General features: G+C 38.7%; 2 protein-coding genes across 5 annotated transcripts in view; both read right to left on the bottom strand.

Annotated features, from left to right (window-relative positions):
• osbpl6 (oxysterol binding protein-like 6) overlaps positions 1-2,494 on the bottom strand; it is a 60,116-nt gene extending 57,622 nt beyond the window's left edge. For 3 of the 4 annotated variants that reach the window (XM_017470838.3, XM_017470841.3, XM_017470840.3), the window contains exon 1: positions 2,203-2,493. The gene's annotated coding sequence lies outside the window, so the exon portion shown is untranslated. Of the gene's footprint in view, positions 1-2,202 lie in introns of all 4 variants that reach the window. The other variant, XR_001813000.3, reaches the window with a different exon arrangement.
• Positions 2,495-6,800: 4,306 nt separating this feature from the next.
• rbm45 (RNA binding motif protein 45) lies at positions 6,801-16,679 on the bottom strand. Its single transcript, XM_017470657.2, has 10 exons — positions 16,186-16,679; positions 15,819-15,941; positions 13,721-13,847; positions 13,510-13,629; positions 11,234-11,410; positions 10,252-10,381; positions 10,034-10,130; positions 9,602-9,765; positions 7,923-8,136; positions 6,801-7,132 (listed from the first exon to the last, which is right to left on the bottom strand). Exons 1-9 carry the CDS (start codon positions 16,453-16,455, stop codon positions 7,944-7,946), a joined length of 1,401 nt encoding a protein of 466 aa, XP_017326146.1. The 5' UTR covers positions 16,456-16,679; the 3' UTR covers positions 6,801-7,132; positions 7,923-7,943.
• Positions 16,680-17,399: the final 720 nt, after the last annotated feature.

The raw sequence follows: 17,399 nt of genomic DNA, 5'->3' as shown, positions 1-17,399 counted from the left end.
ATGGTAACATATTTACCAATAAAGACTCGGAACACTGGTCTCTGTAAAACAAAAGCCATACAGTGGGCTCACATCTTGTGGAGTGCGATGCAAATAGCGAACAATCCTTAGCAGTTTATATTTACAAGAATATCAGCCTGCTAATGGTGAGAGGAGTCATGAATAGGAACATTACAGCCCTGTATTCAGTAGTGACGTTTTGTGCATGCGTATAAGTTTGTTGCTTAGTATGGAAATTCCTGATTTAAAGCACATGGTAATGTCTCCCTCATAGTGCTGGAAGAATGGGCCCCGATTGGCTCAATAGAGAGAAAAAAAACAAGAATAAGAAAGGCAGTGACTAAGAGCAATAAGCAGCTTATACGCCCGGGCAAAATGAGTCAGGGATTTCACTATGACACTGAACTACCACAGCCTGCTGCCTTCAAAAAGATTTTGGCAACAGAAGCATTGTTCAAAAATCTATACATAACAAAAGGTGCTATTTAGACATAAACAAACCAATCCCACTGGACACACAGAGTTCCAGGAATACGCTAGGTCTGCTAAAAACAGAACAAAATACATGTACACATGTACATGTACAACACGTGGAAGAAGTACACATGGTGAATTTACACAAACCTCTTTGCTGACTCAGTCCACCTGCAATGTGAATGGTCAGGCAAAGTGTCCATGGTGACAGCAATAGTGTCCTAACTGCTGCATAAATAAAATAGTCTTCGCCAGTCACACTCAGTGGTCTGGTTGCGTTTACAGTGAAGTGAGTGCAACTCTAGAACAAGGTCCCATCCCTACAAGCAACTGGTGTCCTGTAGTGTCACTGTGCTTTTTTAATAAGAAACCATTTTCATGGACATAATGAGCTTAGCTTATAATACACCTGGTAAGTATTTAATACAGGTTTAACATAGTACCCAGTGCAAAGTAGGTATCTACAAGGTGTCCGAAAAGCCCATGAGAGTACAACTACATATACTTAAGTATACGTTTATTATTTACAACACAGACGCTACGTGTTTATCTTTATGCTCTACACATTTTCTCAGCCACTTCATGTCTCTTGCTCAGCACATCTGGATCAACATATTTGCTCAACATATTCCAATTGTTAAGTCAAGTCTTACGTTACAGCAGAGTGAAAATCTTTTCTTTGCATATCCCATCTTAGGAATTTGAGCTCAGAGCATGTTGGTTTTAATTTTAATACAATTTAAATGAGACAATTCCTGAAAGATGTCAGAGTGGGACATAACACTGGGACAAGTATGAGGAAATGTCACTGGAAGAAACAACAGACATATTTTGGTGTCAGCATATAGAGTAGATTGGACACTACTGTTTCAGTTGATCTGATGACAAGAAATAAAAAGCTTTATAAAATACAACAGTGGCTTTCTTTTTCTTTTTCTTTTCCTATGACATGATGACAAGCTGATGTATTGCAGAACGCATGAGAAGAGAATGCTTCCTTTTTCTCCCTCAACTTTCTTAAGCTCTTACAGCAAGGCTGAAAAAAAAAAAACCCCACGCACTTCTCAGTCCAGTGAATCTGAAGTGCTGTTAAAGAAATCCGGGAGTCTATATTAGGTCCACGCTGCAATGTCACTGCTTGACCTTGGTGCTTAAAAAAGGTAAGACGTCCACTTTTCCAGCTCTTATGATCAAGATGTGTAGACGTGTATAATTAATTGATGTCATCATGACACACAGCACATAGTGTCTCTAACCCTTCAGAGCACCTGAATCAAAATGATCAGGGGTAAGGATTAGCTTTAAACATGTCACTACACTGGATTATTCACGTGCTACTAGAGCAGTTACACAGGGATTAGATGAGGAACAGATGGGCAGGTATCAGGATGCAGGTCACCCAAGAATGTCCTCATCATATGTTACCTGGTGCAGGGCAAAAGCACCACAAAACACTGCACATTCCTGATCAGTGATGTAGATCGATAGTACTCATTATAACTGTTTATAAGTACTATAGTGTCCTTTTTCAGTGTATACCAAAACATCCTTAATGTCATTAACAAATGTCTTTAATTCTAATGATGATCAATATCCACAATACACTGGATATAGAGCAATGGCAAGGACTGGAACTGGTTTACAAAAGAAATCCAATGTAAGCAAAAATAAGAAGGAGAACAAGAAAGATGGATGAATTAAAACATGTGAAATGAGCTGCCTACTAACCGTTAGCTGAATTGACCATCTTCTTGGCGCATAAAAGCGATGCGGCCGGTTCCGGATGCTGTAATCACGGGCTCTCGGGTTGGTTTTTTCCGTCAACGGATATCACTGTTCCATTGATGATCTCCTATGAGGTGTATTGTTCATGTTCTAAACCTAGAAAGGTTTTTTGTAGCCAGAAATAGCCTAGCTAAAGTCAGCAAAGTGCTGTGTGTGGTTGAATTTGAACGCACTAGAGACAGATGCTCCTGCACGCTCCTCCCTGCAGTAAAGAAGATGACTTCAGAGGCCGAGCTGCACTAAGAGCTGGACTGGACCGCACTGTTTTCTTCCCATCCGTATTCTGACAAACCCGCCTCCTGCTCTGGGATTGGCTGCATTTCAATTCGGAGCAATCCCTAACGAACGCTCGTGCATTACTAGCCAATCCTAGCGCATCTAGCATCGCATTGACCAATCCTAGCACAGGAGGCGGGGTTTGCAGGAACACGGGCTGGACTGCACAGCTGGTTCTGCGAAAAAGCCGGAGCGGCTCGTTATTGCGCATAAACGCCTGAGCAAAGGAGAAAGCGGTCTGAATGTCAAGCATCGTAACCTAACTTGGCGTAAAATCCCTTCTCAGTTTGTATAGTTAAGAAACAGCCCACTGAATCACAGAATCGAAAATACATATCTGTTTAAAAAATAAATAAAAAATAAATAAATCAGGGCTTACATTGAAAAACAATTCAAATTCTATGTAACATTTTAGGCTATACATTTATTCATAAATCAGCACTCAGGTACATACTTTAATCAGACTTACTCTGGATTACATTATAGATAAGCACCATCCTGTATTCACATTGACTATGCTAATCATGAGGTGATTAGTGGTTAGCACGTTCGCCTCACACCTCCAGGGTTCGAGTCCGAAGTGGAGTGTGCATGTTCTCCCCGTGCTGCGGGGGTTTCCTCCGGGTACTCCGGTTTCCTCCCACAGTCCAAAGACATGCATGGCAGGCTGATTGGCGTGTCTAAAGTGTCCGTAGTGTATGATGGGTGTGTGAGTGTGTATGTGATTGTGCCCTGCAATGGACTGGCACCCTGTCCAGGGTGTACCCTGCCTTGTGCCCGATGCTCCCTGAGATAGGCTCCAGATTCCTTGTGACCCTGAAAAGGATTAAGCGGTAGAAGATGGATGGATGGATGGATGGATTAACCTCACTCTTCTAGAAAATATCAGCATAATGATCATTAAAAATATTGGATTATATTAGATGAATGAAAACCCATCATGCCTAATTTAGGAGGTGTTGGTTGACATATTCAGGGCTCTGCCTCATTATAGCAGGACAAACATCGCATCCATCAAACATTATGACAGCTTTAACCATGCTCACTGTAAAATATCTGCCACCTGGTGGAGTGCAACAGGTCCTACTGTGCATCCATCACAAAGCAGTCCCCTACTCTAGCTGCCATCCTACTAATCACATGAACTTTTAATCTAAATAGTGCTTTAAGCCTAACATCATACTGATCAAGATACTATTAGTGCACGGCTTCAAAACAAGTTTCATCATGACAGTCATATCTGCTACAGATTGATTGAGTTTAGACTATCCGCCAAATAAGTATACCAATTGGCAAATTTAAGAGACGCTGACGTTCTCCTTAACCCTCTATGGAACTATTCATGAAATCACAGCTAAAAAATTAATTACTTTATATATTTTTATCTTTATACTTTTTATATTTTTTTTGTGTATTTAAGGCTAAAATCATTTCCAAAACTTTTGTATATTTGACCTTTGACCTTTTTTTTTAGTGTACCGTCATTTATAACTGACTTTGTCCCATTTGGGTAAAAGATTTTTGATAAAATTTCTGAAATGTCACACATTCAAATGCATTTTCACTGTCTAGAAAGAAGTTAGCCAGTGTCTTGGTGTTTCAGAAAGATTAAAAAAAAAAAAAAAAAAAAAAAAAAAAACTTTATTCACATCCCATTTCATCTTATGCTGCTATATTTGTTTTGGAACCCATGTAAAATTGTCTGAAACTTGAGACAAATTCAAATGCAATTTCACTCTCTGGAAAGTAATGTAAAGAATCTCTTAGTGAATCAAAAACAGTAGTGTAAGAATGTTTTAGAGTTTTAAAAACAGTACTCTCTTCTAGTCCTGTTTTATGTTATGCTACAGTAATTGATTTCATGTGATTTCATTTTTACTCGCATGTGAAAATCAACAAGACAATTCTTTTTAGGTGTGAAACACAGGTGTACCCCACACTTTCTACACATAACTCGAGTTTGACTTGTGCAGTCATCATTTTTGCAGCGTCCCTGCTTGTCAGCGTAGTGAGGCCAACGGGCAATGCCATCTTTCCTGACCTCTGGTTGTGTTATGGATTCTCTCCTTTGCTTCTTCTTTGACACTCACTCTCCAGAGCTGGGTCGGCCACGTTTCACTTTGTCTGTGCCTTGTCTACAGAGGACATCTGCAACTGCTGTTTTGAACTCTCTTAGGCTGAGTTCCTTACTTTGTTTAGGAGAGGGATCGTTGCCCCTTCGGTACAGGAGCCATGCATTTACACACAGTACATCCAGGATATGAAAGAAAATATGAATGTACCCTTTCCGTGACCGAATCTTTGTTCGGTACAATGCAAGCAAGGTGTACATCAGATCAACACCTCCCATTTTTTAAAATTATACATCACCACAGAGGATGGACATTTCACATTGATGATCTGATTTGTCCTCCTGTCCCAGCGTTGCACAATGGAACCTGGGTAGGCCCCAGTGAACGTGCTCAGAAGGGTGACAGTGTGGTTGTCTTGCCATTTGCTTGCGATTATTTTGACATCCTCACACATGGCTACCTTATCATCAAAAGTGCCCCATCCAGCCCTTTTCACTTCCTTGTCATTTTTCAACATGCACCCTTTATAACCTGTTACTTCTGACTGTGCCAAGGCAGTAGATCCCTCTCTTTGTCATTTGAACTTCAAGGCCTATGCTTATGAACCAACTGTCATGGTACAGCTTGAAATTCTGATGTGGGGGTATGATGGATGCCAGTCGTAGAACTATGTTGCTACTGGCTCCCAGGTCAGGCATTCCACTGACTGGTAGTATCCTGCCTGTGTGAAACTCAAAGTTGTATGCAATGCCTTTTGAGTCACAAAGCATGTACACCTTGTACCCCCATTTATGGGACCTGCTGGGGATGTACTGCTTCAGTCGACTTTTTCCTTTGTATGGAATTATTTGTTCATCCACACTTAGGTGTTCATCCATTGGAATGCTTCTCATTCTTTCTACAGCAAAGTTGAGGAAAGGTTTTTTATTTTGAAGAGAGGATCTGGATTTGAGTCATCACTGCCAAGGCCTAAAGTGTTGTCACTGAAGTGGAAGTTGCTCTTGATTTGTTCCCATCTTTTCATTGGCATTACATCAGCTATCTTGTCAATGTGTGTGCAGGTCTGCCAGCACATATGTGTTACAGGAACTCCATAGATGGACATTTGGAAAGCAGTCCCAATGAACTGTTTGAATTGTTCTTTCTCTGTGCATTTCAGCGGTGAGTTAACCTGTTTTTGCACGGAGTAAATGTTTGCTGGACAATATGTTTGAGACACTCGGAGGAAGACATTTGCTTGAAGTAGTAACTTGGAGAATGCACCTTCTCTGCTGAGGCAAGACGCATCCTCCAAACTGGCATCGGATAATGAATCCGAATGCCTGACTTCCACAACAACCTACGACTTGTTGCTGGCTGCTCCCGATTACATTCTTCCTCACTCTCACTGCTGTTATCCTCCTGATTCTCAACTTGATAATTTCTTACTACAACCTCATTGTCTGATGCACTGCTGTCACTATCATCACTACCTTCTGGAATTGGTACAGCTTTGCCTCTCTGTCTTCCATAAAACTTACCAACATCAACCTAGGACACAGACATGAAGACTTTTATACTGCCTGATAGTACTGGATAACATTGGCAGCTACACAGGAAATATGCATCCTATAAAAGGACTGTCATTTATACATGACACAGATTTGGTGTTCTTGAGTAATTATTTTTCTAAAATGCGGATACATGTGAAGCACATGGAAAATAAATTTTAATTTCATTGGCTGAAGGGGATGTCATGTGATATTAAAATGTAATTTTATTGATTTGAATATTATTAGTGTTTTTTAAATGAAATTTTCTTTGCGTCATTTATAAATGACGATGTCCCATAGTTGGTTAAAGAAATTTTACGTTACTATTTCCTAAACTGACAAGAAAATTATCACTAAACAATGACAAATTAGTAACGCATGAATCCAGTAAATGAATATGTATGTACGTATGTTTTATTTATAACCAGGTTATATTTTATATAATATATATTATGAATACGTACGTGTGTATGTATATATATAACACACTCAATATTCAACATAAACAGATTTATTCATTCTGTCTATGCTGTGCTACATATATTAACAACACTCCAGTATCTTTGCAGTGTTGTGGATTAACCTGTCACATTTATACAATTATTAATGCTTAAGGTAACACCTAGGGGAAGGAGGAAAAAAAATTAAAATCACAACACGATTCAGGTGGATTTTTTTTATTAGAAGACCATTTACATGAAACACAAACCTGCATACAGCAATTAATTGTCTGGTGTCTGTGTGGTGTGTTCTGTCCACTTAAGCTTTGTCTTCACAGTCTTTAGACTTTTACACCATTTAAAGGTGTTTTTCATAATTACATATCGGAAAAAGAATACAGTATTAAAAGAGACGTAGCATTCATCCTCAAAGCAAAACATCACAAATAGCACGACAAAATATGTACAGTAGTCACTGTCCGTAGCTATGAGGTCGTGTCATCGTAAAAATCCGTCCAGTCATGTCGAGGTCATGCGTCATGTCACTTAAACTCTGTAGGAACAAAGACAGCATAACCAGTTATACAAGAACACCTTGCAGTGAGATCTGCTTCCTGTGTGTTTGAAAGAATTTAGACATGCACTTGTGTTTGACAGACTTCATCCATCAAGCAGAAATGTGCCTTAAGGGCTTGCAAAGTTTAAAGAGCATCACTAGGAAAGTAAATTTTCCATCTAGGAATTTGAAGCGACAGACTCCGGAGATGCAAAAAAAAGCACAGAATCTGTCATTAAAGGTGAGAACATCATGAAGAAACAAGTGAAAGTGCCAGATTATAGAATCATCAGCATGATAATCATTGGGCTTTTTTTTTAAACAATATTTAATCTAATTTCATCTTCCATTCAGTAACTGGTAATATGTGAGGAGATAAAAAAATAATTAGCACAGAATTGTAGACTGCTTATCTGACCTGCAAAAGATAAACAGGTTTTCTTTATGCTTGGTCTCGAGCAGATTGAAGCCATCAGTGAGAGAGAATGTTACTTGATTACACACGCAAATTTAAAGACAAATGTTCAAGAATCAAAATTAAAAATCAGACTCAAAAGAAGTCCAAGACAGGGCGTGATAAACAAGTGATTATTAAAATTGTCCATGCATTTCACCTCGTAAATTCCTTTAATGAAGGGATGACATCATTAGTGTGTTGGTTCGAGTGTAATTATGTCTCATTAGTGTGTAACTCAATACCGACAAACACCTGCATGATGAGGTTCCTCAGTTAGCCAAATGATGGGATGGGACTAAAGGTGATACCTTACCGGGAGTTGTAACCTACCTTAACCAATTTGAAGCTGTATCAGTAAGTTCTCTGCCTCTTGTGAGACTCCTCTTTAGGTGGATCAGCAAGCATGACCTTCATTTTCACGCCGTTTACCACTTTGCCATGAAGGGCTGCCATGGCGTCATTTGCATGCTTTCGGTCCGCATACTTAATGTAGCCAACGTTCCGACCTGGCACCAGGTACACCTCCACCAAAGAGCCAAAACGACTGCAGAAAGAAAATATGTACCTACATGTTCAGTCAATTACTGGAAAGCAAATAGGATTCAGTCTACTAAAGAACTGTACTAACTGTTCTGAGCAGACAAAACGAAATGTGAAATTCCTTTTGGAAACCATGGATCCCACGTCCTCTAAACTAAAGAGTACTAAAGAGGAGAGGGACCGGCTTAATATCTGGCTTTTTATCAGCGCTCAGTTCAAACGCCTGCATCTCTGATGGTATGGGGGAGCATTAGTACCTGTGGAATGGGCAACTTGCACATCTGGAAAGGCACCATCAATGCTGAAAGGTATATACAGGTTATAGAGCAACATATGCTTCCATCTAGATTCCATCCCATCTTTATTTCTGAGAAACTCTGCCTCTCTAAGATACTTTTTTTTATACCCAATCATGTTACTGACCTGCTTCAATTAACCTAAATTATTTACAAAATGTTCCTCCAGCAATTTCTTTTTAGTAACACTTACTTCTCAATGCTTTTGTCTCCCCGTCCCACCTTTTTTGAGACATGTTTCGGGCATCAATTTAAAAAAAAAAAAAATTCCCTTAAAATGGTACATTTCCTCAGTTTAAACATTTGATATGTTTTCTATGTTCTATTGTGAATAACAAATGGGTTTATGAGATTTGCAAATCATTGCATTCTGTTTTTATTTACATTTTACACAGCATCCCAACTTTTTTGGAACTGGGGGCTGTAGTTTTTTGGTTTCTTTTTCCACACAAAATGGCATTTTGGGTCACAGAAAACAAAGCTTTTTGAAAGCCCCCTCCAAGGAGAAAACCAAAGAAATTTTAAAATATATGAACATCACAGCACCACCCTGCGCATGTCCAACTTTCATTTTCTGAATGTGCTAGGACTCAGTTCATCATGGCTGCTGAACAGGCTGTTACTTTGGGATCTGAAATTACATATTGGTATTTGCAACATAATTTCTCTGTGTTATTACACCGTCATGCGGAGGCTCAAGAAAATGATGCATTCTGTGCTTCTCTTGAATCTACTGTTCCAGGAGTACAAAGCATTCCGTGAATGGATATTCTGGATAAGATCCGGGTTTTGAAACATTTTGTATGCAAGTCAAACCTTAATCAGTCCGACACATGCGAATCCTTGAGGTAGTCATTTTATACTTGAGAATTCTTGGCCATGTTCAGTTTTTCTGCATTTAGCTTCTCTATTGCTCAATACACCTGTTCTTAACCATCACTTATAGGCATTATACATAACAGTTGATTATATACTATCACTGGGCAGGCCTGCTCATGTCAACATTTTCAAATCATTTTTGCATTTTCATATAGATTGAGACATTTTCAATCATGCTGTTTGTGTGGACAAATGAGTATAAACTATGATTTCATTAATATCGGTGTATGTGTGGACAGTTGCTAAACATTTGTGGTTTTCCATAATCATCCAATAAACGGCCTTTGTACTCACCAAAACACATCTTCCAGTATGTCCACTGGCAGCGGTGAGGGGTTGAAGATGACAAAAAGCCTCTCTTTGACCACACTGTCAGAAGAAGCCAGTTTCTTATGAGAGGGGAGGACAACATCTGTCTGAACACGAGGCTTCTGGGGCATTGATGATGTTGCATAACCCTGCAGACAATTTTCATTCAGCTAGTTTGAGGAGGTCATCACAGAATGCAGTTATTAACAATAAACCAGCTATTTAGCCCTCATTTGGAAGTGCTAATATTGTGCCACAGTAGTCCCAGAACTACAATATGTTCACTAAGGGAGCACTGAAAACAGTCCTAGTTTTACATTTTACTGGGAAAATACTATTCATTGAAAACCATTATGTCAACTCTCAAGATAAGCTGCCAGTTGCTGCAGTTCATTGTATTTAAAGAGTGCTGCTTACTGCAGTGGTCTTCATTAGTTGAGCTCCAGAGGGGCCGTTCCATACCATAGACATCATCTGGGCTGCAACCAACTGCATGGCCATCTTCCCTACTGGGCTGTCGAGAGAAGAAAACCCACAATATTAAATAGTTTAATCCTGTGCAGGTTTTTCCTTGTATGATAGGTACATTAGAGGTATATTAAGATGAACAATAACAGCTCAGGGCTGGTCTCTACCTGGTCCTGTCCTCTCCATCATCAATGAAACTCACAGAAAGTCTGTTTCCAGGTGGATACTCAAAGCCATTCAGTTTATCTTTAGCATACACAGCTGAACCCAGATTACTGTAACGAATCATAGCCTGGCCTGCAGACAACAAGGATTATTAGGACTCCCTAAAGCACTATTTCAAAATAACAGTCAGTTCCAGAATTACTGCGAACTCCATGTCAAACAATTTATCGGTCTCAGAAAGGGGTGGGAGGGCGGCGTATGGCAGACTACAGACGGAGTTTGCTAGATGCTGCTGAGACATTGGAACCAGGTATTGGAGTCAGATGAAACAAAAACACAGCTTTTTTTGGTAACAAAGACTGAACAAAAATAATATTGAACTGAGGTTCCTCTCAAGGTTTCTTCCTCATACCATCTTAGGGAGTTTTTCCTTGCTGCTTGCTTAATAGGGATACTTTCACACACTAAAAATCTGTATCCTGTGTTTATATGTTTCTGTAAAGGTGCTTTGAGACAATGTCCATTGTTGAAAGCGCTACACAAATAAAATTGAATTGAGGAGACTTTACACTGTAGTCTCAAATCTCATCAGGATTAAAGGCAATCATCTGCACAAAGTACTAAACGCAGGTGTGCCAATAAATTGTGACAAACATGAATTTGTTAAAAAAAAAAAATTCTTTTAATAAGGGTTTTTAAAATAGTCTTAGAATAAAGTTCGATTTCTGTCGCATTTCAGTATGGCGTTAAACTAATTAACCACAAAGACCTTTTTTATTGATCTTTCCAAGGGTTCCAATAATTCTGGAGCTGACTGTAAATAAATTTACGTCTTAAACAACTGTATTATGAGAAGGGATCAACTACATCCCAAGGCAGCACTTCTCCATTTCATATTGATGGTAATTACATGTTCAGATACACAAATACACAAACATTTTAACAGAGATACATGAAAGTGTATTCGTCAGCGTTTAATATTACCTTTACTGAAACCATATTGGTCTCTCTGCATTTCACAGTATTCCATTCCTGGGATCAGATCAAACAGGTTATAAATCTGCTCCTGTGCGATGGGCACACGCGATGACACCATCAGGCACCTAGTAATCAAGTCAGAGTTCCAGCCTTCTCCAGCAGTGTAAGTACTAGACTCTGCACCTGCAGGACAACATACACACTTTAATACTAGCTTCATACAAAGCTTTGCTGCAAGGTCTACAGTGAAATGTCCCAGTGCTGTTATACTAAATATCAGCACTCCTGGAATGTCCCTTGTCCAATCAAATTAGTGGACTGGAACTTATTGTTCTACAATACAGTTTTTAACCATGGTCTGTCCGAATACTCGATTCTGATTGGCTGGAGGTGTGCATTAAAACCATATACATCACAAGTAGTTCCAGTCAGTTTAATCACCATTCTAAATTAATGCACTGCCTATTAACAACTGTAACTATAGTAACATACAGTTAAACTCACAGCTTCATTATTAGTAGAGACGTGGCACAGACGCAGGTAATCCACATACGTACAATCTCCCTCTTCCTCTCATAAATACTTACTATAATCCATCCAAATAAATGTTATCTTATCACACTACTTTATCATACATGTGTATGATTTACAGCGGGCAGAATTCTAGATCTAACGATCCGTATATAAAATAACAAAAGGAACCGTTATTTTTATCGTTTCAGTCAAATTTTGCTCTGCAAACATCAGTGACAGCTTTAACTTGCCAAAGCACCTTTTTTTTTTTGTTGTTTTCAAGGACTTAACAAGAGATGTCATTCAAAGATATTCTTTATTTCTTATTTTAAAATAATAATAATAAAAATAATACATAACAGATTTTTAAATGGCACCTTTTCCAGCCATGCTGAACTAAATTTGCATTTCCCAGGCACTGCTTCTTCATATTCACCATAACATCTCTATACTCCAGGTGAGTGACAGGAGCACTGTTGCCAGCAGCTTTCAAAGGAAAGTCTCTAAATGATGTCGTGCACTAATTAGCATATTAATTACATCATTGTGTCATATTTTCATTCTGCCTAGTGACAGCCCTTTTCATGTTTGCTTCTTTTCTACTCTCCATGCTCACGTACTGTATGTTAATATAGCCGAATTCCCAATAAAGCTGTTCTCATATTTTTCTGTTTCTGCTGTCAGACAACGGAACAAGTATAAAATAGTGCCTGAAATGTGGCCCATTAAGAGACTACATGGTATCCAGCAATCACTTCCAAGCCATTTCCAAGCTGCTGCTCCGCACAGTTAAAATCCTCATTTATAACCACGACATCATCTGGCAAATCACACAACACACAAGTTATAGACAATGGGTGTTCTGTGATTTCAGCTATATTTAGGTGTAAAATGATAACTCAAAGAGAAAGTTAGAAGTGAAGGGGCAGTACTGGCAACTCTCTTCTACGGAAAGTAGCTAAGGTTTGTCCAACAAGTCACTAGATTTGTCACTAGGTGCTTTTTGGAGGAAAAAAAAATTGCTAAAGGGGTCTGAAAAGTGGACCAGAGCTGTCTCTGTCAAAATGAGTGTGAGAACAGCAGAAGGAAAGGGGGGCGCTGCAGCAGTGGGGTGTCATTAAAAGTGAGAGGATTATATTCGTGTTCTGTTGAAAATTATTTGCTGCAAGGCAAATGACAGGTTTATATTAATGCGCTCGCTGTAATACATTAATCAATTCTATGATTCAGTGTTCCAAAATGCTGTAATGAAGCATTCTGTACGCAGAATGTTGATTTACCTTTAATGAAAAGAGACTGTATGAAAGAGTTAAAGGTAAAGTTGTAAAGGAAACTTTCACAGTTATTCCACCACAGAAAAAGTCACTCTAAACAACTGCTGTGGTATACAAAGACTAACACTTCGGGACCGAATATTTTCCTAAAACAGCAATCAAATTTAGAGTGGCATCACCCTATTTACCCTATCTATTTTGTATTTTTTTAAAAAACAACAAAAAAAACCCCAACAAATTTTTTTTTTTTAAAAAGACATGAATCCTGTGTTTTCTCTAACAGCATACAACATCGTGCTTGTTTTAATGCATATGAATGAACACGATATGTTTAAAGCCTTTTCTGTGAGAGACAGAAAATATTGTTACAAGTAGAAAGAAAATGACGTTAGATCCATTAGTGCTACCAAGCTATTAAACTTTAAACATGCAAATATGTAACTTCCCAACTATAAATAACAAGAAAAGTATAATACTGTACAATTTAACACATACCAAATGGGTAGGCACTTAAGCCTGGCTCATTTGCTGCATGATCCGATCTTTGGTTGCTGAAATATTCATTGTCGGCTGGTGCGTTTTTCGTCCTTGGTTCGGCGAGGATGGCTCTGAATGCTAGTCAGACAGAAACAGATGGTATAGTACGTGAAAATGCCGTATATGTCTTCAAAAGTCTCACCATGGATTGATGAATCATGCCACTTACTTTTGTCACAGTTCTCTATAGCCTTGGCAGCCTGAGAGGGTTTGTGATACCTGACGTAGCCCAAACCCTTACTCTCCCCTGTAGATTTATTTTTGATGACGATGGCATACTCTATATCTCCATAGGTCTGTCATTAGTGAAAGAATGAGAGGATAAGGGGAAGAACGAGAGACAGCAAGAACATTGTCAAGATCCAAAATTACTACTTAACCTTTACTCATCACAACTTATGTTGTACCGTCAAGCCTTGATATACTTCCAGAAAGTGTGAAATTTCTGTTTTTCTTGACTAGAGACATATTAAAGACTGAAAGAAAAGTAGTTATGAATGAATGGTTCTTAAGAAATACGTCCCCCCCATAGAGTGATCAGTAGATTATATGCAAGTATCAATAAATCTTGTGCTAAAATCCAATTAGCCAAATTGTTTATTTATCCGTTTTAAAGCATGTGATTCATCTCATCAGTGAAAGGAGGGGGGGGTGTTGGGGAGAGAGAGAACACACACACCGACATCATCATCTTGTGAAAGTTAGTTGAAGAAAGTTTAATAACTGTATTGAAACTGATTGACCAATTATATAAAAAACAATCAACTGCTTACAGGGTTTTCGTGTAAATCTTATGCATGATACAGACTACAATTACAAGCACATCAAATTCTGTATGTGGTCTATATTCGGCTTACAGCCGTATTCCAAATACGATGTTTATATGTGTACAGGCATCGGAATACTCCTGTATACATAAATGCGTCCGTTTAGCCTAAGCTGCCATTCCTAAATACCTAGCCTGCAGCTAAGCATCTGTCCGCACCCACAATTCCTCGTGGAACGAGCGTGCACATGCATCTCATTTCAGTAGATTTTCTGAATAAGGTGTTTACATGCAACAAATTTCCAAATACAAAACAGACATTTTCCAGGGTTGGGAATCAGAATATTGTTTTAATCTGAACTGGGCGATTGGACTGCGGTGTTTAAATGACGCAATACTAAACAATACTGCCAAATTCAGATTAATATTGTAATACTGATGTGCATGTAAACGTAGTCACATACTACAAAAATAACTATAAATATGTTGTCACAGTGTCAAAGTGCCACATCTGGCAAAGAATTTCTATATGACTTGGCATGCAAATAGCGGTCTTTCACCTCCACTAATGACGGTGTGTTCTCTTCCTTTGACTTTATAGAACTAAAACAGTTCAAACTTGTCTTGAACTACTGCATGCCTTTTTAAGGAGCTGTAATGTAAAACTATAGCTCTTGTACCGTCAAAAAGACCTCATTTTTTTTGGACGCAAGTGCACTCTGAATTGAATAAAATTTTTTCACCATCTGTTAAACCAATAAAACGAATCTGGTTTGGAGTGCAAAGGTAAGCTGACAAACTGGGCTGGAAACATCCTAATAAAAAATAAATAAATAAATAAATGCATAAATAAATAAATCGGGGGGGGGCATAAGTCATCATGATGTTAAGCCACTTTTCCACTGCAGTTTACTGCCGCCTCAACATAGGTGCCATCTTCCACTCGCCTTCACGCAGGAATAATGTTGAATTATCAAAGCCCTATACAAATACACGGTCAGGCCATATTCCAAACGCCTTTCCTGTTCACTGAACACGGACGTTATTAAGGATGTAAAATAACAGTGCTGTAAAACCTACGTAGTGCTCGATATGGCTAAGTTAGATTCAGTCTGACAGGAGAGACCGTCAGTGATAAATGCCTAATTGGAAATCAGTAACAAGCGAAATGCAAAAATCTAAGACAGAAACCTTTGTTGTAATTTTATCTGTAATAAGAAACGATGCATAATGTTAAATTAATAGAATATTACCGTACACAAAGTATGTATTAAATGACACATTTATTCAACCACAATACAGAACCACTCTTTATTGAGAATCCTTCCTCAATCAGCGTGTGGCTCACATTTAGTATCGGCTCGGCTTGCTAGGAACCTCGAACGAGGCGGTACTGAAAAAAAAAGTACCAGGTACCATCTACATTGGAAAACCCCCCAAAAAGTGAGCAGAGCCGAGTCGAGTCCTACCGTGCAGTGGAAAAGTACCATTTGTGTTATACCTTGAAAGTCTCTTTGAGATCATCTTCAGTAAATGTTTTGGGAATCATGACAAAGATTCGGGTCAGTTCCTCATCCTCTACGTCTCTGTGGCTCCCGGAAGATCTGGACTGGGCGATGAACACCTGTCCGAGGAAAGAGAGCAGAGTGGCTCAATGAGATGAGATCAATAAATGAGTATGAGTGTGTGTGTGTGTGTGTGAGTGAATAATTACAAGTTATATCATAATTCAACTGCACCACCAATTCCAAGAAATACACTTCTGCACACAATTTGGGCGATAAACTTCACTGGTCTGTAAAGTCGTCTGGGGATATAAAAAAAATAAATAAAGTGCAACAACACAGAAGACAGTAATGAACAAACACCTTAATGGGTTTGGTTCCTTCAGCCAGACATTTGCCGTGCATTTCCTCCATAGCGGTGCAAGCCTGAGAGGATTTGGCAAATTTCACAAAAGACACTCCTTTCGATTCTTTCGTCTGTTTGTCTTTCACCACCCAAATGTCTTGCACTTCACCGAAAGGGGAAAAACGCTCCCGAATAATGTCCTCGGTGATGGATTTGCTGGTGACCAGAAACAGCCGACTGTTTGGGGGATCATCGAGATAGGACGACGGCCTGTTGTAGTCCTCCATTTTCACTGCACTGCTTAACCGCTACCTTGTTAACTAACACGTGACTTCAGGATTATACGTCTCTTTAACTCGACAAAATATAAATAAAACACATTAAAAAAAAGTAAAAGCGAAAAAACAGCTTTACCAGAGTACTCGACGTCTAAGCCACTCAGTAAATGCAAAACAAGAAAATGTCCAATGTGCCGTCTACAGTTCAAACACTGTTTTTGTCGTCAAATCTCACTTCAAAATAAAGGTCCTTCTGCTTAACGACGTAATGTTTGGTCTAAATTAAGAGTCTTTAAAAAATACATTGTTAGGAATAAATAAATAAAGCTTTCCTTACAAGCATTTGACCTCATAAAAACGTAAAACCATCATTGAAGAAATAGTGTAGCCAGCAACGTGACACAGGCATGTATGACTTGTAAAATGTTTTCATGTGTAAATATGAATTGGACGAATCAGGCTTGAACGATTTATTACTACAGCTATACTGTTAGAATTATTTAATTTTTTTTTTGTTTTTTGGAAGGACTGAAAACTCTTCAAAAGTATTCTGAGTGCTAAAAGAGATCTGGTCACTTTATTAGGAACACCTGTACACCTGCTCATTTATGAGGTTATTGAAAAATTGCATCAAATCATGCAGATAAAACGTTAAGGGCTTCAGTTGGTGTTCACATTAAACATCAGAATGGGAAACAAACAAACAAAAAAGTGTGATCTTTGTGACGAGCTGAAATTTCAGAAGTTGCTGATCTCCTGGGATTTTCTCTGGAGTTCATACAGAATGGTGTAAAAATAGATAAATAAATAAATAACATAAACGTCCTGTGTGGGGAGGGTCTGCAGGCTGAAACACTTGCTGATGAGAGAGATCAGAGGACTGGTCTAAAGTAACTCAAATACATACTCTTTACACCCGTGGTGAGCAGAAAAGCGAAAAGAAAAAAAAAATC

Source organism: Ictalurus punctatus, chromosome 6 (assembly GCF_001660625.3).
Source record: "Ictalurus punctatus breed USDA103 chromosome 6, Coco_2.0, whole genome shotgun sequence".
NCBI lineage: Eukaryota > Metazoa > Chordata > Actinopteri > Siluriformes > Ictaluridae > Ictalurus > Ictalurus punctatus.
Note: the sequence above shows the minus strand (reverse complement) of the source record. Positions and strands in the feature narration are given on the sequence as shown.

Bases quoted from the DNA above. Each gene is read 5' to 3' on its own strand.
- rbm45 (XM_017470657.2), bottom strand. From the start codon at position 16,455: ATGGAGGACTACAACAGGCCGTCGTCCTATCTCGATGATCCCCCAAAC. The intron at 13,848-15,818 runs GTATAACACAAA...CACTAATGACAG, and splicing joins ATCTCAAAGAGACTTTCAAG to ACCTATGGAGATATAGAGTA. The intron at 10,131-10,251 runs GTAGAGACCAGC...TTCTCTCGACAG, and splicing joins GATGGAGAGGACAGGACCAG to CCCAGTAGGGAAGATGGCCA.